The sequence below is a fragment of the Panthera uncia genome, chromosome B4 (genome assembly GCF_023721935.1).
Source record: "Panthera uncia isolate 11264 chromosome B4, Puncia_PCG_1.0, whole genome shotgun sequence".
Classification (NCBI taxonomy): domain Eukaryota; kingdom Metazoa; phylum Chordata; class Mammalia; order Carnivora; family Felidae; genus Panthera; species Panthera uncia.
The window spans coordinates 35,563,203-35,585,435 of NC_064809.1; the positions used below are offsets into that span (position 1 = coordinate 35,563,203).

General features: G+C 35.6%; 1 protein-coding gene across 5 annotated transcripts in view; it reads right to left on the reverse strand.

The window, feature by feature from the left end:
* Positions 1–22,233, reverse strand: part of ERC1 (ELKS/RAB6-interacting/CAST family member 1) — a 511,095-nt gene that overhangs the window by 120,633 nt on the left and 368,229 nt on the right. For all 5 annotated transcript variants that reach the window (XM_049627032.1, XM_049627029.1, XM_049627031.1 and 2 more), the window contains one exon: positions 2,853–2,997. In XM_049627032.1, the coding sequence (XP_049482989.1) occupies positions 2,853–2,997 (145 nt within the window). The remainder of the gene's footprint in view (positions 1–2,852; positions 2,998–22,233) is intronic.

The window sequence follows — 22,233 nt, forward strand, 5'->3', positions numbered from 1 at the left end:
TATAGAATACTCAGGGCATATAGTTAGATGTAAAGGCATTAAGCCATTATTTTTAAAGATTATAAGTTCATGGGTTAATTGATATCTTTAACTTTCACCTACTGAAAACATATAGCCTTGAGAACCAAGTAATCAAAAGCTACTATGAATGAGTACTATGAATGAGTACTCTAGTCTGCTAGACATTTTATTATCTTTGGTATCCTAGAGTAGAGAGACCATTAACTATTTAAATCTTATGTCTATATATTTAGGTCTAACTACTTAGGAGAACTGATACTGCTACATACACATATTCACAAACTAGTGAACGCCTTTCTTCAACGATACTGTCCTTTTTCATATATTAGCAGCCCCCCGCACTGAAGTATAACTAATAAATATAAATTGCACATATTTAAGGTATACAACATGATGTTTTAATATATGTATACATTATGAAATCATTATCACAACAAAACTAATAAAAACTAATTGACATTTCTATCACCTCACAGTTACCTTTTTTTAAAGTTTATTTATTTTTTATTTTGAGAGACAGAGAGAGAGAGAGAGAGAGAGAGAGAGAGAGCGCACATGCACAAGCATGTGTGGAAGGGGCAGAGAGAGAGGGAGAGAGAGAATCCCAAGCTGGCTCTGTGCCATCAGCACAGAGCTCCACCTGCGGTTCCATCACACAAAGTGTGAGATCATGACCTGAGCCGAAATCAAGAGTCGGATGCTTCACTGACTAAACCACTCTAACTATAGCCACCATGATGTATATTAGATCCCCAGAACGTATTCATCTGGCATAACTGAAACTTCATACCCCTTACCAACATCTCCACACATTTTCCGCTACCCTCCTAGGCCATTGCAACCACCATTCAACTCATATTATCAGCTTTGATAAGCCAAATTTTAGTTTTGAACTACTGTACACGTCTTAAAAAATTTTTTTAATGTTTATTTTTGAGAAAGAGATAGTGTGAGCAGGGGAGGAGCAGAGAGGGGGAGACAAGAATCTGAAGCAGGCTCCAGGCTCTAAGCTGTCTGCACAGAGCCTGATGTGGGGCTTGGGCTCATGAACCACGAGATCATGATCTGAGCCAAAGTCAGATGCTCAATCAACTGAGCCACCCTGGCACCCCCAGATGTCTTTAAAATTAAGCACATTCTTCCTGCTTTACTTAACCGGTATCCAAATACTGGTTGATGTCCTCTTCTTATGACAAATTATTTTAGGACACTGGAAAAGTTTCTTTTGCTTATAAATGAGCAGTGGGTTGGGTTTTCTTGCTGGTCATCTATCTATCCTGTAGAAAGGGACATCCTCAGTCAGAGAAAAACCATATGTTTTCACTCACAGGTAGATCTTGAGAAACTTAACAGAAGACCACGGGGGAGGGGAAAGGAGGAAAAAAAGAGAGGGAGGGATGCAAACCATAAGAGACTCTTGGGTACTGAGAATAAACTGAGGGGTGATGGGGGGGTGGGGGAGAGGGGAAAGTGGGTGATGGGCATTGAGGAGGGATGTAAATGTAGCATGTACGAACACTGGTTGGGATGAACACTGGGTGTTGTATGGAAACCAACGTGTCAATAAATTATATTTAAAAAAGAAAAAAGAAAAGAAAGGAAAAGAAAAGAAAAGGGACATCTTTTGGTATTTTCTCAGCAAAGTTGGCCACAGAAACATAAAATCTAGTTCTACACAGTTTTAATAATGGCCCACAATTATTTTTATTGTGTAAATACTGATTCTTGTTAATTTGAACATTAAATATTATGTAAAAATGCTATCAATTAATGATCCCCTAGAGTAGAAAAGAAGAAATTCCTTCACTTGAAAAACTCTTTCCCAGTCTTGTTACTTCAGACAGAAGAGCAAATGAAGGCAGACACAACGCACAGAAAATGTAACTGAGAATAAAGGAGATGATACTAGAAGACATGACTTGTGGACACTGAAAACAGTACAAGAATGGCCAGTGAAGAGCATTAAAGATAAAGAAGGGGACTTAGATTCAGCTTTCTGTTTATTTTCAAAGATTTTCCCCCCAGTTTAAAAATTGTGGTAAAATATATATAACAAACAATTTATCATTTTAACCATTTTTAAGTATATAGTTCTGTCCACTAAGTACATTTACAACATTGTCCAACCATCAACAAAAGGGAAGTGTTTAGCTTTTATTTCCACAGGTTTTACATAAATATTAAGCATTACATTTGGGGAGGGTTTAGGTTGGAAAAGAAAAGGGCAAAACTTTGCCCTTACCTTCAGAACATACTTAGCTCTGAATAGCTAGAATTGTTTAAGTAAAAATATGCCTTCTACAGTGGGACTCTGGTTGGATCATTCAAAAGAAATGAGCCTTTTTCATTTCACCCGGGCAGAATTTCATTAATTTCATCCAGCCATTGCACAAGTTAAAAAATGAATGCCTGGGTGGCTCAGTTGGTTAAGCAACCAACTCTTGATTTCAGCTCAGGTCATGAGCTCATGGTTGTGGGATTGAGCCCCAGGTCAGGCTCTGTGCTGGGTGTGGAGCCTGCTTAAGATTTTCTTTCTCTCCCTCTGTTCCTTCCCAGCTTGAGCATGTGCACGCTCTCTCTCTCTCTCAAAAACAAAACCAAAAAAACTTTCTCATGAGAGACTTGTGACATCTCTAATTCCTAGATATAGCCAGAGATTTGTGAAGATTAAATTCTCTGCTTATGAAAATTAACTAGATACAAAGATCAGATGTCTAATATGAGACACGAGACCTTAAAATACAAGCTGGCAAAGATAAAGGCAGGGAACGGTGTGAAAGCTGGACCTACTGACCCTCTATGGTGGGGCCCTCCCTGGCATTTAGTTATACCTGCTGTTTGAGCTGCTGTACCAGACGATCCTTCTCCCGCTTCAGTGCAGCCACTTCCTCTTGGGTCTTTTTCTTAGAGGATGAAAGCTCCAGAAGAGCTATGTTGGCATCTTTTTCACTAATGGCAGCCAGAAGAGCTTCTTGCCTACAAAATAAGGAAAATTCCAGGGCTTTCATTTATCCTGAAAACAATCCTTTGAAGTTACTATTATTATCACACCATTTTATGGGTGATGAACCCAAAGCTCCGAGAGCTTATATAGCTTGCCCAAATTCACACCAAGTAATGGTGCAGCCAGGAATCCCACTCAGGTTTCTCTGATTGTAATGTCTTTATCACATGTTATACAGACATCTTAATAAAGAGCTCCTATAGTTATAGTTAAACTCGAAAAGTAAACAAAACTAACGACTTTTAAACTAAGAATAATACTGTCACCCATACATTTGACTCATTTAACTTATTCTTTTGATAAGCATTTGGTACCTTCCAGGCAAATTGAGGCATTACTGAAACTGAAAACATTTTTATGTACAGAGTGAATAACAAATTGTAAACATTAGTAGATAGGATTTAGAAAATCAGCCATCTGTTCTTGGAGCATTCTAAACATCTACAATTCTCTTTCTCTCATCAATGCAAATACGTTTCCAGTCATGGCTTTATTTGGCAATGATCTGTGCACTTTGAAACAATAACTTAAACCTTACAGATTCCTTGTGGTTTGGCTAATGACTTTTTGGTTCACATCCAGAGGAAAAGAAGGTGGGATTTAAAAGAGGGGTGAACAGGAGAAATTTACAAAATAATCAGAATGAAGTTGGTGAACAATTAGTCTCACAGTCAAAAATGCTTTCCTCAATAGCGCATCTTTTATTTAAGTCATCTCTAAGAAGGCAGATTTGACTTACAGGAACTATTTAAGTGGCCTGAGCTTTTGACCTAACGAAATGCTGAATCTGAGAATGAACTGCCCAAGTTTAACCTTGCTTCTGTCTTTTGTTAAGATAATTATGCTTCAGGGGCGCCTGGGTGGCGCAGTCGGTTAAGCGTCCGACTTCAGCCAGGTCACGATCTCGCGGTCCGTGAGTTCGAGCCCTGCGTCAGGCTCTGGGCTGATGGCTCGGAGCCTGGAGCCTGTTTCCGATTCTGTGTCTCCCTCTCTCTCTGCCCCTCCCCCGTTCATGCTCTGTCTTTCTCTGTCCCAAAAATAAATAAAAAATGTTGAAAAAAAAAATTAAAAAAAAAAAAAAAGATAATTATGCTTCAATAGCAGTCATCTGGAAGAGTTTTAGTTTAGCCACAAACTGGAAGACTATCTTTTGCATATTCTGACAAGGATTTTCTATTTTCTGGATGGGTAGGTCTGGAGAACTCTGAACAAGCAGTACTAACAAATAGAGGATATAGATCAGCTTACATCATGGAAATGAAGATTTGTTTAACCAGTCTTTGCTGTTGGAAGGAAAGAAGATTCTCAGTGACCCCAGTCTAATTTTCCACTGTCCCCACACTCTATATAATTCTAAAAAAATGGCAGATGGCTTATCTCGTGAAGTTCTAATCAACACCAAAGGGATAACAATAGTCTAAATATATCCACTGACCACTTGAAAAAAATGTTAAGTGGTGAAATGAGCTTAAAGGTGGAGGAGTTCAAGTTGGTCTCACTATGCACAATTTCCTGCTGATTGCTGTCATCTGTTCCCTTTGGGGAAGCTCAAAGACTGACAACGCTGGAATGAGAAATGTGTTTTCTCAATAAGGGTGCTGCAGCATTTCTGTGCACCAATAGTCAGAATTACACATTTAGCAGCAGGCAAATAACAGAAGATGAATGAAAGATAAATGACTGTATGCAATTAGATCAAGTAATAAGCATCTTTGCAAAATGCGAAATACAAAGGTGATGGGATCTGAGTTCCATTCTGTGCTCAAGGAAAGCCTCATAATGTGAAATAGTAAACATTATTCTATGTTGGTGAAGCATCTTGACCGAATTCCAAATTCTTTTATAAATGATATGCTTGGCCGGCTAGTGCGGTACAGTTAATCTCTGGGGTAAAATGTCACATTCCCAAACTGCAATATGATATAACAGGTGACAATTCAGATTCTAAATTTCAAAATAAAGGATGTGGCACTAGAGTGTGAGCCACTACAATAATGCCTTTTTACTAAGATATATCATTTTAAATCTCTTTCTCTTTTTATATAAAATTCAAATTGAAATTTTATTATTTCATTTATGTTATTTTTTATTAAGCATTGATAATATGCTACAAACTGCACAGAATAAAACTTCATCTCCCATACCCATCGCTCACAATCACTGAAAATTCCCTAACAGTTTAACATACCATTGTCCTTTCCATTTTAAAAGTATACCCTTGATACTGATTTCTACATGTGTATGTGCCTACAAAGGGCAATTGATAGTCCAGAATAAAATATTTTTATTATATATTGCACATATATATTGGGTAATGTCAGAATCTTTAATGAGTATATTAGTTTTTAGGTTTTTCTTTTGTTTTTGGAAAGAAAGAGATAGTATTGTTCTCTTGTCTACAATTTTGGTAAATTTGAAATGAACAACTACAGGGGAGAACAACTTCATTAAAAATTCAGAAGAAAAAATTCCAAAGAGAGGCAAGAATATTAAATGTAATAAATAGTAACAGCCATCTAATTTTTGGGAATAAGAAAAATTATTGTTCTCTCAATACATCTGGTAGTAAAGACCATGTGGTATAGGTGAACTTACGTGGTTAAGTTTTACAGAGAGCACTCAAAAGTGTCAAAACAAAAAAATTTTAGCCAACACCCTGCTTTTCAGAGGAAATGGAATTTAGCATGGAAAAAAAAAACCAAATTACAAAAATAATCTTTTATTTCAGTAGCCACTTAACTCTTAAATATAACTGGTTCTTTGGGAACAAAAAGGGTAACTGATAAAAGTAATTTGCATTCATGGAAGAACTGGAAGATACAGAAAACTATAAAGAAGAAAATAAAAATTCCAGAAACAGCTCCTTTTTATTCAGAGTCAATTGCTTGAGATGTGGAAGTCACCTATTCAAAATCAAATATGGCTATTTTAAAGAAAATGAACCTTGATAGGGATTAATAATTATTGGCTTTAAGAGTCTTACTAACTCAAGTCTATCTACAGAAGAGGAAGACTCGCTAGTGAAGCACATTCTGACTTCATTTCCCATGAGCCCCAAGGGAGTAATATACGCACATATAATATGAAAGGTAATATATGTATGCCACAGCCCGGAGCAAAATAAGAACTGCAATGCTCTTCCTGCTAAATTACTCTCCTTGTTCTTCTGTTAAAGTCTTTCCCTCAGCTAAAAAAAAAAAAAAAATGTATACACAGAACCTTTCAAAGTGATTAGTGACCCCCTACTGCTTGACTAACATGCCATATTACTTGCATAATGAGTGGGTAGTAGCAGAAACCCAACTTTAAGTCATTAAAGAGGTCTTTTCACTCCATCCCTGGTGCTTTAAACTACATAACAGTTGAACCTGCCCTTTGACCTGAAAAATCTAATAGAATCAAGATGTCTCTAAAAGTACTCTTCTGTGTCATTTGAGCTTCAAGAAATAGTAAGACCACCTCCTTCATCCCCTTCTCCCTTCTGAGAAATTTTGGAAACAGGAGGCAAATACTCAAAGCAAATGGAGCTCAAAATCTTTTTGAAAATGCCTGAATCCTTGAGAACAACAAAACATTAGACAGCTATCGCTAGTAAATAAGAAATATAATCAGTGTTGGAATGATGGTGGTTAACAATTTAACAGGGAATCCCAAATATGTGTTTTTAGTAGAAATACCAGACAGAAAAGGAGTGTGGATGAAGGGATGCCACGAAGGTTTATTTTTCCCTCTTCCTCCAACTGGGTATTTCAAATTGAATGATTACACAATCAAGTTTCACAAACTCCTGAAAACATTGGGAGATCAGATGAAAGCAAGAATACGTCAGTTGCTTTGGATGTATTATTATCATGGACATGTAAGCATAGTTTAATCTACTTCAATTTTAAGATAAATCTGAAATCTAGATTCTCTTATCGATGCCTCCTTGATTCTAATGCCTCCTTTACTTGTTATTTAACCATTTAACTATCCAGAGTGAGTAGTAAACTACTGTGATATCTCTTCCACTCTTCCATCAATGAGATGAAAAAAAAAATCCTTTTGATTATTATTTTTTCCAACTTCACTTACAGAGGTCTCAGATATGGCACACACACTACCTTAATTAAGCTCAGTAAAAACCAGTTTGCAGGTGAGGCTACCTGGGCAAGCTTGACTGAAATGCCTGACCTTTCAAGCTTTGGTCAATGTCTTTGGTAGCCAGAAATATCTTTAATGTAGAATATCAACACTAAATAAAATTTTCCATCTACCATAACAAATTTCTCTTTCAGTGTTAATTAAATCACCGTATTTCTAGATCCACTGGCTGACAACATCTAAATAATTTGAGTTCTTTGCTTTCCATAACCAATATTCACATTTTGCTGGTTCTTCCTTTCTAATAGTTTTTAATGATATCGTGGCTTTGTATCTCCAGGTTCATTATCATAGTCACTACCATCCTTTTATCATGGGTCAATATCATTCTTGAACCCATTCTGATTTCTCTGTCCTTGTATAATGTCCAACTCTCCCAATTCATTTTAATCTGGTTTCTTACCACATCAAGTGCTTTGGCTTAATATTTAACCAGCTACAATTTTCAACCCATTTCTTCTTCACTGTCCTTCAAGGACCCTATATCACTGAGTTACCACTTTTCACTCAGATTTATGCTATGCTTTCTACCTGAAATGCCTGTAGCTTTCTTGCCTTTAAAACCTGACTCCTCACTTGACTGCTAACTTTTCTCTATTTAGCATTTCCTGTCAATTCACAGTTTAAATGATACTAACAGGTATGTGCTCTGTAAATATCAGTCAATTCATCTACATGTGCAGGGCTGGCTTCCCCAACTATATTATGTTTATGGCTTATATCTTTAAATTTTTCTTCTAATGTTTCTATGGGTTTGTTGGTCTTTCAATTTATTAGCTCACTAATTTTTTTTAAGTTTTTATTTTTAATTGTGATAAAATACACATAACAAAAAGTTTACCATTTTAACCATTTTTAAGTTTACATTCGGTAGTGTTCCATACATTCACAGTGTTGTGCAGCCAATCTCCAGAACTCTTTATCTTGCAAAACTCAAACTGTAGCTGTTAAACAACTCCCCATTCTGCCTCCCCAACCCAGCTCCTAGCAATCACCATTTATTTTCTGTCTCTATGAATTTGATCTCTCCAGGAACCTCATATAAAGGGAATCCCACTGTATTTGTATTATTGTGTCTGGCTTACGTCACTTAACACAGTGTCCTCAAGGTTGATCCATGGGTAGCATGTGTCATAATTTCCTTCTTTTTTGAGGCTGAGTAATAGTCTACTGTAGGTATACACCATGTAGTTTATCCATTCATCAGCTGATGGGACTTTGGGTTGTTTTCATCTCTGGCTATTGTAAATAATACCCCTATCTTTAATTTTTAAAATATACTATTTTCCTTCTAGAGTCTTAATTCATGGCTTTGAACACCAGAAGCCTGTAAGCATAATTAATTTTCTGTATTTCATGTGCCTAAAAATTTACAATTTTTTTTCTTTTATTTGGTATGAGTTACTCTCTATACTTTGGTATTATTATTCGCCAGTGTTCCTTTTTGCCTAAAGCCTTTATTTTGAAATAGCTGGAATGCAAGCTCCATAAAGGCAGAATCTTCATATGTCTTGTTCACTAATATACCCCAAGTGCCAAGAATAGTTCCTGGCATGGAGTAGGTACTTCACAAATGTATTCTGAACTAATACCTCTTTCAACTCTGACTCCATTTCTATGCAATGTGGTGGTTTGTTTTCCCAATTATTCCAATGTATTCCCTTATTTTAAAGCTATGTTTCATTGTATTTTTAAAGTGGGTTTTTTTTTTTTGGGGGGGGGGGCAGGTCCCAGTAGCATGGAAGGCAAATGAGCAGTGAGAACAGGGAAAAATTTGAAAATATGAAAGAAACCAAGACTGGAAAGAGACACTAACTTTGGCTAATTTACATTTCATTTAAAGAAAGATTTGTTTTACTCTAAGTAGACAGATGACAACTAGAGTTGTAGGCTCAATTCTGGATGACATAATTTAAGATACAGTGTTAGAGGGTATCCAAAGGAAGGTGACAGGATAGGGTTATAAAAGGGCATGTTAATCCAAAAAGATTTATCCATACAACATGATAATGGCTGTCCGAATAATAAGAGCAGGAATAGCAGAAATAAGACATTTAATGTGTATTCCTCTAGAGGGCACAAATGGCACTGAAGGGAGGAAAGTCACAAAGAGATTTCAGTTTATATAAAATGAACATCTAATGTGTTAACTCTTGTTAATAAGTAGAATTGGGAGGCCTAAAAATTGGTAGAGCTTCCCATGACTGGGTGTTTGGAGAGCTTATTAGAGATACTGTATAAATGGTTTTGTTTTTGAGTGGTATGTCTACCCTCTTTAACTGTAAGATTTCAATATAACTAATAAGATGAGATAATAAATGGTAAGTGCCAATAAATCATATGGGTAGTGGATGCTCAAGGAATACAGTAGACAAAGAAATCACCTTAGGCCGAGGACATAGGAATTGAGAGGGACCTTATCCTGACAGAGATAATGAAAAAGACAGAAAAAGTGGCAAGTGTAAAAGCACAGGCATATGTGAGGACACATGGCGTAACTGGATTAGAGGGTTTCTATGGGGAAAGGAAACAATGAGAGAAGCTGAAAAGGTGGCTTTGAATCAGAGTAGAGATGGTCTGGAATAGCAGAAAGGAATAAACATGGATTATGAAATCCTTGAGGGTTCAGACCAAAACTTGACATATAGGGGTTACTCAAAATACTGAATAAAGAGTAACTTGATTTTGATAAAATGGAAGCACCAAAAGTACTAGAAAAGTAAAATAGAGGTTTAGAAAGACTGATTCAGAGGCAAAGAGGGGAGACTGGAATGGATGATATTCAAAGCAGAAAGGTTAGGATGCTATTGCTGGAGATTTATTACGAATCAAATTCCCATATTACAAAAATAATTTTTAAGGAACAAAGAATAAAATTATGTCTAAATTTGGGATTCAAGATCACATGTGGGACTATGATAAACTGATATATTATACAATGAATATGAAATATAAAATAAATATCACATTTATGTTTTGATGCTGGAAAGTAACTTTCAAATGTCACCAAACAGAGACTATCTTAGGGCATTTGATCCAATAGTGTCTGCTGGGGTTCTGCCTTGTGTAATCTTCGTACATTACAGTAGCCAGGCCTTTGCCCAGAACAATGTGGAATCTTCTCAATCTTCTCTTGCTTTATATCTACTGCCTGAAATAAGGGAAGAAAACTGATTTATATTAAGAAATACACTGACATAAGAGTGGGTAGAGGAGCTATCCCAATACGGACTACCTTATTTTTCAGAAGTCCTTGAAAAGAATCAAAGTTAAAAGAAACTGGTAGTAGTTATAGCTTAGTAAGTACGGTTGATTAAACAAAATTTTGCAGGGAAAATCTGTATTCAGTTTTTCTCCTCACTTTTTCTAAAATATGAGGGTTTTGATATCTCCACACACTACAGATTATGACAAGTTTGGAAAATTTAGTTCGACTGTGACATTATTGACACTTCTCTGTTATGAAGCTTTGCCTGCTTCTCAGACTGGCAAAAAACTTGATGTTTGTATCTACATTTGTTTGAAAAAAATAAAAGCTCGTATCTTTTCCATTTGTTTTAAAAAATAAGAATTAATTGTAATCTAATCCACAAAGAGAAAGGAAATCAGAGGTTCCCAGAGGTTGGAGCTGGGGGCTGCAGACTGACTAGACAGGGAAGCAAGAGAACTTTCTGGAAATGTATTATAGCTTGACTATGGTGGTTGTTACACAGTGTATACATTTGTCAAAACTCCTATACTGTACCCTTAACATGTATACATTTTATTGTATTGATATTGTAACTCAATAAAGTTATTTTTAAAGTCATTAAGATTTTCTAAAAGAAGAATGTTACACAGCAAACACAACAACAATAAGCACAATGTATTTTTTCATTATGGTAAAATATACATAACATCAAATTTGCTTTTTTAATCATTTTTTAGTGTATGATTCTGTGGCACTGTATATTCACAATGGCCTGCAACCATCAAAATCATGATCTTTCTCCAGAACTTTTTTTTTCCAACTGAAACTCTGTATCCATTAAACACTATCTCCCCATTCCCTCTTCCCCCAGCCAGGGCAACTACCATTCCACTTGCTTCTCTACGAATTTAACTACCCTAGTTAACCTGATAAGTAGGACCAGATAGTATTTGTCCTTTTGTATTCGGCTTATTTCATTTAGCATAATGTCTTTAAATACAATGTATTTTTATTCCCCCCAATTTAAGTGACCTTTAAGATAAAATATACACTGTTAAGTATTTTTCCCAAGTCTTCTTTCAAACTTCTTTTCTTTACTCATGTTTTGAAACAAGAAAATCAGATCTCTAAGAATCTATGCCTTTTATTCAGTCATTGTTGGACTAGGAAGTGGTGGTGGCAAGAGGCAAAACCAGACGGACTGAACAGATGGGGAAAGGTCTGAGGTGGAAGCACTGACAGGACTTAGTGAATGAAACTGGCCTTCTGCTCTCCCTTATTAAGTCTAGTTTAAAAGTATAATATAGAAACATGGTTTCAGCGCTACATCTACAGACTGGAAGTAACTTAGAATTTCTGTGAAAAAATTGTTTTCTGTCAATGTTAACAGTCATTTACAGTAATACTAAAAATCTGTTCAAGAAATAGAAGGTAATATTTATAGAAGTTCTATTTGGTTAAACTTGAAATAAATATTCAATTACACAAAAGCTTCTCTGCAGCTATAAGACAACACCACCTGAAAAAGTACTAGCAACAGAATAAAACAATCTGGAGATAAAAGGTCTAATAAAGAACTTCATGCAGAAATAGAATGGCTTCCTTTTAAGAAACCAGAATCCAGCTCTTCCTCCATGAGTATTTTAAGTAAAATGCAGCTTCCCTGACTGTAAATAAGGTCTCAATAAACTCTGGACGTTCTTTCTACTCTTTCTCCCCTTGTTTCGTAATGAAGAGTCAGCTATTAGTTTCATCCTTTATGGGGCTGATTAGCTGACAATAAGTAAAAAGTTCAAAAACTACACCTTCAACTCAATAAATAATCACAATCATATAAATGATGCATTATGTGGTGCAACGCTCCAGAGTTTTGCTTTCCTGGAGACACTTTTATAAAACCAATTTCATGAAAATTCTAAATAGTAAAATAGACCATATACCTGGAATCTAAAAACTAGAAATTAAGAGATCAGAATTAGTCTCAGAATATGTATGTGTGTATATATATACGTATATATGTATATATATATATATACACACATATATATTCATGCTTATTTATATTAGAGAGAGAGACAGAGTGTGAGTGGGGGAGGAGCAGCACGCGCGCGCTCTCGCGAGACAAAGAATCTGAAGCAGGCTTCAGGCTCTGAGCTGTCAGCACAGAGCCTGGTCCCGGGCTTGAACTCACAAACCCTGAGATCATGACCTGAGCCAAAGTCAGCGCTTAACTGACTGAGCCACCAAGGCACCCAACTCAGAACACACTCTTTAAAAAAATGCTAGAAAAAAAGGATTACTTTGTTAAGATAATATCTACTCATTTAATGTGTCATTTTACTTGATTAGAATATGATCCACTAAAAATTTACAGAATCCACACTAATTTGTAAAATAATGGTACATAGTACCTATCTTTAAAAGAAATCTAGAGCTATAAATTATTCAAATACCAAACTGTATATAAAATGCATCTACATAATCTCCATATTAAAAGATTCTAGTGAGTGATGTATTTTTTGTGATATCCAGATATGCAGAGATCAAAACTCCCTTCAATATTTTACGCACTTGGTTGAGCATCTAACTCTTGATTTTGGCTCAGGTCATGATCCCAGGGTCATGGAATGAAGCCCCACGTCAGGCTCTGTGCTGAATGTAGAGCCTGCTTAAGATTCATTCTCTCTCTCTCTTTCTCTCTGCCCTTTCCCCCTGCTCATGTTCCCTCTCTTAAAAAAAAAAAAAAAAAAAGTGTACTTACCACAATGAAATTAAAATGAACTACAACTTATAATGAAACAGATACAGAAAGGAAAACAATATCATTTAGGTAAGAGTCTTAGACTTTGTTCTTTATGTAGTCACAGTTCATTAGAGTGAGTTGTCCCTATCTCTGGTTCTGTATATAAGTGATTTCTACCTAATGTCCAGCTATTTCCAGAGAGAACTCATATAAATAAAAACATATGTTTTATTTGATCTAAAATGACTCACTGTTCATGCTACAATTCCTCATGCTACAATTATTGATGTTCATCTTAAAAGAAAAAAAAAAAAAAGACTCCACCGACCCTACTTTTCCCTAAACTTCTATGCCTTCTCTTTTTCCCTCCTGGTCAAAATTTTAAAAACTCTAATAGAGTTCTAATTAAAATTTTGGATTCCTTATTTCAAGATGGCAGACCAAAAACCTCTCAGCTCCCTTCTCCTTTAGAAAAATCACTCTCAAATATCAGCATAACAACAAATAGAAACAAATCCTAACCTTGAAAATACAAGAGTTATGGCAAAGTGTAATATAAAGAGAAAATGGATAAGCAAATTCTTAGAACATGAACAGCAATCCAAAGTGTCTACTGAGGAAAACAGCTATGAGAGGGAAATAGATTTACCTGCAAAACCCAAGAAGAGCTCAAGAATGATTAGGTCAATAGCTGTGGAAAGTAGTATAACTTTAAAAAATGTTTCAGACTTGCCTTACAAATAATGGTTCTCCATTATTTGGATCTCCAACATAAAATAAATTATTAAAAATGGAAGTCTGTGCTCTACTGCTGACCTACTACACCTGAATTTCAAAGGATGGGCATCTATAACTTTTAAGTAGCAGTCAAGGTAATTTTGAGACCCACTACTTTACAGAAAGATGAACTAATTTAAAAGACCAACAGTAAGGTATTATAGGTATCCCTGATTCCTCACATGCTTGCCAAGCCTCAATTTTTATTTAGTATTTGCATTTACTGTTCCTAATTCAATAAATACATAAAAACCTTCTAATTCTATAGTGAAAATAACCAGTTATTTTAAACTCTTAAATTCTGATGATACTGCAGACATTAATAATATTGACCATCACTGGACTCAGAAATATCATGCAGAGATGACTTCTGCAGTGTAATTCTACCCAACAGATTATTTGAAAAAAGGTTTAGGCAAACATCTCATAATGCATTCATAGGCAAATTTCCTCCTTTGTGGCAAGGACCATCACAAGACAGACAGGTGAACTCAGAATCTTCTACTTTCTAAATCTCTGTCTTTAAAAATAGCTGGCAGTCAAGGGAGTTTTTGTTGGGGATTATTCAAATCCTATCAAAATCCCTAGTGAATTATGTTCTTAAACCCACTGATTTCTGTTGGAAGTGCTGGGGGTGGGGGGAACAGCTTAGCATGAGCCTCAAGAGATGAAGCTAAGTGGTGCGTTCACAGTAACATCTGGGGATGATATGTACAAAAAGATTTATATGTATTTTTTTTATTTTGTCTTTACTGTTTCATAATAGTATGTCTGTTCTGCCTCAAGGTTAATGGTGTAATATGAACAGAAAATTTCAGAATATGAACCTCTCTTATAAAGATGTAGTCCCTTCAAAATAAGGCACACCTGTTATTGTCGTACTCACACTTTCAGGCTATACCATTTATTGTGTCTTCTTAAGGATGTCTCTATTTCCAAAGGAAAATAAACTCTTAACATTGTTTCTCAGAATTCAAACTCCAGCATACCTCCATTTATTTAGATGTCTGTTTTAAGAATTATTGAATGCTTTAAGCAATTAATCCCTGTACTTTGTCACTGTCCCACTGTTTAGTTAACCTTTTCCAGTCATAGATGGATAACATGTCCATACCAGCTGTCCACACTATGCTACCGTGGAAGCTTGCTTTTTTTTTTTTTTTTTTAAGCTTCCACTGCATTCCAAGTCTGTTTGCTATGACATTTGCTAGAAGAATGCCGATGGTATCATGGCACTCATTTCTCCACCTTGCAGAATGATCGAGAGCTAAGTGTGTCTTGATTTCACAAAATATCCAATATCCAACATTATACATAACATGTAACATTTGAATTGTTGGTGCACTGCCTGAAAAAAGTGGGTACTGTTCCCATGACTAAATACTCACAATATTCCTTAGGTTGTAGATGAAGTATATAAAATTTGCAGGCACATAGATTAGTAATGTGAGGTGTGCTGAGAAAGGACTAGAGACACTGGTGTTGCTGAGATCTTGAAGGTGATCAAAAGCATTTATTGGCCAAAATAGATGAAAACAAATTCAGTAATTTATTACCTTCCTCTGTTAATTATTCAACAATTGTATTATCCATCTGCTATTAATTTGTTGGCAAAAATTGTAAGACCAACTCCTCTCCTACACAGCTTTGGAATGAAACATCTGGTGGAGAAATTCTATAGGCATGGGCAAGGAGTTGTGCCTGCATTTGGCAGATGAATTATTATTGTTGCCAGCTTGGATGATCCCACCTTCTCTGCATCTCTTCTTAGGTTCTAGCTACTTGTAAAATGCCAAACATAATTTGAAAAGCATGGTTATTATACCTAATTTTTCATATATATATATATATATATATGGCACATGATTACAGTAGGCATAAAACAATGGGAAATGCAGAATTTTCTGATAAGTGTTTTTTGACATTTTCTGCATAGCAATGGTATTATTTTTAATAGGAAAAATATTACTCAAAAGTAGTAAAGCAATAAACATCACTGCTTACTAAGTCACACATTTACTTCTCAAAGATATAGGAAAACGACCACTGAAAAAATATATTTTTTTAGTATTTGTTTTTGAGAGAGAGAGAGACAGAGTGTGAGCTGGGGAGGGGCAGAGAAACAGGGGAACACAGAATCTGAAGCAGGCTCCGTCTAGGCTCTGAGCTGTCAGCACAGAGCCTGACATGGGGCTCGAACTCACAAACCGTGAGATCAAGACTTGAGCTGAAGTTGGGACACACAACTGACTGAGCCACCCAGGCCCTGAAAATATTATTTCGAAACAAGTTTTGGGATTTTACTATATGTAAACTTAAATAAAAAATTTGGGTCGGGGGCTCCTGGCTGGCTCAGTCAGAGGAGTGTTAAGACTCTTGATCTCAGAGTTATAAGTTTGAGCCCCATACTCGGTGTAGAGATTACTTAAACGCAAACACACACACACACACACACACACACACACACACACACAGAGTAAAGATTTTAAAACTAGAGAAAATGATAACTATTACTGATTATATTTTGTTTATAGCCTCTGGGCCTCTTCCTCCTCAATTGAATATTTTATTTCTCTTAGAGTCCCTCTACTTTGTCTTATGTTATAGCAATATATGCATTTTCTCTATTTCTGAAAGCTGATTTATGGCATAAATGTTATCAAGTCTACCTTCAACTCAGCCAATCTGACTTGGCTATAGCACCTAACTGGTGCCTTCCTTATAGGGGTAATTCCATTTTCCATAGTACATCCTCTCTATGACTGGTTAGCTCACCTGATCAAAGGAGTAATAAAGACAAGATACCTTCTCTTATTTCCAGTCTGTTCCACAGCCCCAAATTTCACTTCTAGCACACACAGTTGTTCTTTAAGTCAGTATTTCTCAAAAGTGTATTCCACGGAAGTACGGAAAGAGATGTTAACAAATGTCCCATGAAAAAAAGTTTTCCATGGTCAAATAAATAGAAGGAACACTGGGCGTAATAGTACCCTGGTGAAGAACTCACAAGAGCTTTTTATGGTGTAGGTTACACATCTTTAATGGGAGGCTACATTTTAAAGCAGGGGTAGCCAAACTACTGCCCACATGCCAAATCAGACTAACCATCTGTTGACATACAGCCTGTAAGCAAATAGCTTTTACATTTTTAAGTGGCTGAAACCACAAAAAGAAAATTTTTTTTTTCTTTTCTTTTTTTTTTTTCTTTTTTTTCTTTTATTTTTGAGACAGGGACAGACAGAGCATGAACAGGGGAGGGTCAGAGAGAGGGAGACACAGAATCTGAAACAGGCTCCAGGCTCTGAGCTGTCAGCACAGAGCCTGACGCGGGGCTTGAACTCACGGACCGTGAGATCATGACCTGAGCCGAAGTCGGCTGCTTAACCGACTGAGCCACCCAGGTGCCCCTGAAAATTATTTTTTTCTAAATGGTTAATTTTATGTTATGGGAACTTTACCTTATTTTTTAAATGTTTATTTATTTCTGAGAGAGTGAGAGCAAGTAGGGGAGGGGCAGAGAGAGAAGGAGACGGAAGATCCAGAGCAGGCTCTGTGCTGACAGCTGAGAGCCCGACATGGGGCTCGAACTCACAAGCCCTGAGATCATGACCTGAGCCCAAGTTGGATGCTTAACAGAGTGACCACCCAGGTGCCCCCCCCCAAAATACTTTTATGACATAATGTAATTTGTAGTATATTTTATGAATATGATTTGAAATGCAATTTTCAGTGTCCGTAAACAAATTACAAATGGGAAAAAGCATATCCATTTGTTTATGTATTTTCTATGACTGCTTTAGCAAGGCAACAGAAAATCAGAGTGGTTGTGACGGACACCAAATTGTCCCCAAAGTTCAACATATTTACTATCTGGTGCCAACTCTTTTATAAGCCATTTTCCAAACCTAGGTGACCATGGAACCCTACTTCCTCAGTTTTCTGGGGAATACCAATAAACAACTGTAGGAATACCAGTATTCCAAGAAAACAGTTTGGAATATGATGACTTAACAATAAGCCAACGATCTCAAAAGAATGAATAAAAGAGTATAAATGCACTGGGAAAAAATTCACCATGATCAATACAGCCAACTTGATTACCACAGAGTTGGCTACTCTGTTAAGCATTTTAAATAGATTAAGTAATTTAATCCTTACAATAACCCTATGAATTTGAGAAAAGAGATATCTAGTAGGCAGTTGAACTGATGGGCCTGGGGCCAGGCCCTGAATTAAAGATGGATGTGGAAATGGTCAGTAAAGAAGGTAGCTGAAATAATGAAACCACCAAGATCAGAAGAGAGGCATATGGCACTGGTAGAATAACAGTCTATAAAAGAACTAAGGTGGGGGGGGGGTGGGGGGGGAGACAGTCTTAGAGGAATAAGAAAACAAGAAGACAGTGGTATCTTGAAAGCCAAAGAAAGTATGTTTCAAGCAATAAGAAGTCATCAAATACTTTAAAGTGTTTATAAACAAGTCAAAATAAGGAATGCAAAATTTCCATTTGATTTAGTTTTTAGAATATTTCTAGTTACTGTGGAAAGCAGTTTCATGGCTAGAAGTAGAAGCCATATTGAAAAAGGTTGAGGAGTAGACACACACACACACACACACACACAGTGAGATACTACTCTGCCATGAAAAAAAAAGAAATCTTGCCATTTACAACAGCATGGATGTACTTTGAAGATGTTATGCTAAGTGAAATAAGTGAGACAAAGAAAGACAAATACCATAAGATTTCATCCATATGTGGAATCTAAAAAAATCAAAACAAATGAACAAACATAACAAAATACAGAAAAACTCATTATCTATATCTATATTGATATATAGATAGATATAGGTAACAGATTAGTGGCTACCAGAGGAGGAGGGTGAAAGTGGGCAAAATGAGTAAAGGGATCAATTATATGTATGTATGTTTGTATGTATGTATGTATGTATGTGTATGTGTGTATACACACATACACAATATTTTCTTTATCCATTAACCCATCAAGGAACATTTAGGCTGTTACCATTTCTTAGTTATTATAAATAATGCTACAATAAACATACCTCTTTTTAATATACCTTTTCAAATCAGCATTTATGAGTTCTTTGAATAAATACCCAGAGGAGGAAGAGCTGGTTCATATGGTAGTTCTATTCTTAATTTTTTTTTATTAATCTCTACACTTTTCCCTAGTGGTTATACCAATTTTACATTCCCACCAAGAGTGTATCAGATATCCTTTTTCTCCACATCCTCTTCAACATTCGTTATTTCTAGTCTTTTTGATAACAGTTGTAATAGCCATTTTAACTGGTATGAGGTAATACTGTATTATAACTTGAATTTACACTCTCCTAATCATTAGTGACATGGAACAACCTTTCATGTGCCTGTTGGCCATCTCTATGTCTCCTTGGAAAAATGTCTTTTCAGAATGTCTATCCATTTTTAATTATTTTTTTGGTTGTTGTGTTGTATGAGTTCTTCATGTAATATGGATATTAATCCCTTGTTGGATATATGATTTACAAAAACTTTTCCCATTTACTATGTATCCCTTTTGTTTTGATGATGGTTCTTTCACTGTGCAGCTTTTTAGTTTGATATAATCCCATTTATTTATTTTTGGTTGTTTCCCTTGCCTCTGGAGTCAGATCCACAAAAATACCACTAAGACCAATATCAACATTTATCAACTATGTTTTATTCCAGGTATTTTATGTTTTCAAGTCTAACATTCAAGTCTTTAATCCATTTTGAGTTAATTTTTGTGTATGGTGTAAGATCGTGGCCTTGTTTCACTATTTTGCATGTGGCTGTCCAGTTTTCCTAATATCATTTACTGAAAAGATTGTCCTTTCTCCATTGCATGTTCTTGGTGCCTTTGTTGTAAATTAGTTGTCCATATATGTCTGAGTTTAGTTCTGGGACCTCAATTCTTTCTGCTGATCTGTATATCTGTTTTATGCCCTATATCACACTATTTTATAGCTTTGTGGTATAGTTTGAAACTAGGGAGTGTGATTTTTTCAGCTTTGTTATTCTTTCTCAAGATTTCTTTGGTTACTGAGGATCTTTTGCATTTCCATACCAGTTTTAGAATTATTTCTTCTAAAAAAAAAAAAAAAAAAAAAAAAAAAAGAGGTTAGAGTGGAAGAGAGCCAAAGCATAAGAGACTCTTAAAAATTGAGAACAAACTAAGGGTTGATGGGGGTGGGAGGGAGGGGGGGGGGGGGTGATGGGTATTGAGGAGGGCACCTTTTGGGATGAGCACTGGGTGTTGTATGGAAACCAATTTGACAATAAACTTCATATATTGAAAAAAAAAAGAATTATTTATTCTAGTTCTGTGAAAAATGCCATTGGAATTTAGATAGGTATTGCCCTGAATCCATAGATTCCTTTGGGTAGTATGGACATTTTAATAATATTAATTCGTGCAATCCATGAGCATGGAATATCTTTCCGTTATTTGTGTCTTCTTCAATTTCATCATACAGGTCTTTCACCTCCTTGGTTAAATTTTTTCTTGGTTATTTTATTCTTTTTGATGTAACTGTAAATGGGAATGATTTCTTCTCTTTCTGATAATTCATTATTAGTGTATAGAAATGCCACTGATTTCTGTAAGTTGGTTTTGTATACTGCTATTTTGCTGGATTCATTTATTAGTTTTAACATTTTTTGGGTGGAGTCTTTTGGGTTTTTAATGTATAGTATGGTGTTATTTGTAAATAGTTTTATTTCTTCCTTTCAGATTTGGATGTCTTTTATTTTTTTTATTTGCCTAATTTTTATGGCTAGGACTTCCAATACTATGTTAAATAAAAGTGGTAAGAGTGGGCATCCTTGTCTTGTTCCAGATCTTAGAGAAAAAGCTTTCAGTTTCTTCATCAGAGTATCATGTTATTTGTAGGTCTGTCAGATATGGCCTTTATTATGTTGATGTATGTTTATTCTATATATAGTTTGTTGAGTTTTTGCCATAAAAGGATGTTGAATTCTGCCAAATGCTTTTCCTACATCTATTGAGAGGATGACATAGCATTTTTTCATTTTGTTACTGTGGTGTATCAAGTTGCTTGACTTGTAGATATTGAACCATCCTTACATCCTTGGAATAAATCCTATCGGATTATGGTATTTGGTCCTCTTAACGTATTACTGAATTCAGTTTGCTAATATTTTCTTGAGAATTTTTCCATCAGTGTTCATCAATGATACTGGCCTGTAATTGTGTGTGTGTGTGTGTGTGTGTGTGTGTGTGTGTGTGTGGTATCTTTGTCTGATTTTGGTATCATGGTAATGCTGCTTCATAAAATGAGTTGGGAAATGTTCTTTCCTCTTCTTTTTTCTGCAACAGTTTGAGAAGAGTAAGTATTAAATCTTTCAATGCCTGGTAGAATTCACCAGTAAAGCCATCTGGTCCTGGACTCTTGTTTGTTGGTTTTTTTGATTACTGATTCAATCTCTTTATTAGTATAAAGATTTTCTATTTCTTCATGATTCAGGCTTGGAAGATTGTATGCTTATAGGAATTTATCAATTTCTTTAAGGTTATCCAGATTTTTGGCATAAAATTGTTCATAGTAGTCTCTTATGATTCTTTGCATTTCTGTGGTGTCGGTTTAACTTTTCCTCTTTCACTTCTGATTGTATTAAAGCTTGTTCTATTTTTTTATTGATTAGCCTAGCCAAAGGTGTGTCAATTTTGTTTATCTTTTCAAAGAACCACCTTATTGTTTTATTGATCTTTTTCTTTTGTTTTTGTGTGTTTCTTTGAGTCTCTATTTCATGTATTTCTGCTCTGATCCTTATAATTTCCTTCCTTTGACTGATTTTGGACTTCATTTGTTTTTCTTTTTCTAGGTGTAAAGTTAGATTGTTTGAGATTTTTCCTGTTTCTTGTTAGATCTTTATTGCTATGATCTTCTAAGAACCACTTTTGCTGCATTTCAAAGATTTTTATATGTTGCATCTCTGTTTTCATTTGTCTCTAGGTAAGTTTGATTTCTTTGATGACCCACTGGTTGTTCAGTTGAATGCTGCTTGATGTCCACATTTCCCTGGTTTTTCCACTTTTCTTTTGATTCATTTCAGATTCATACCACTGTGTTCAGAGAAGATGCCTAATATAATCTTCTTGAATTTATTTAAAATTGTTTTGCAGCCTAACATGATCTATCTGGAGACTGTTTCATGTGCACTTGAGAAGAATGTGCATTCTGTTGCTTTTGGATAGAATGTTCTGTATAAATCTATTAAATCCATTTGGTCTAATGTGTCATTTAAGGCCAATGATTCTTTAAATGATCTACCCAGTGATGTAAAGGAGAAGTAAAGTCCTTTATTGT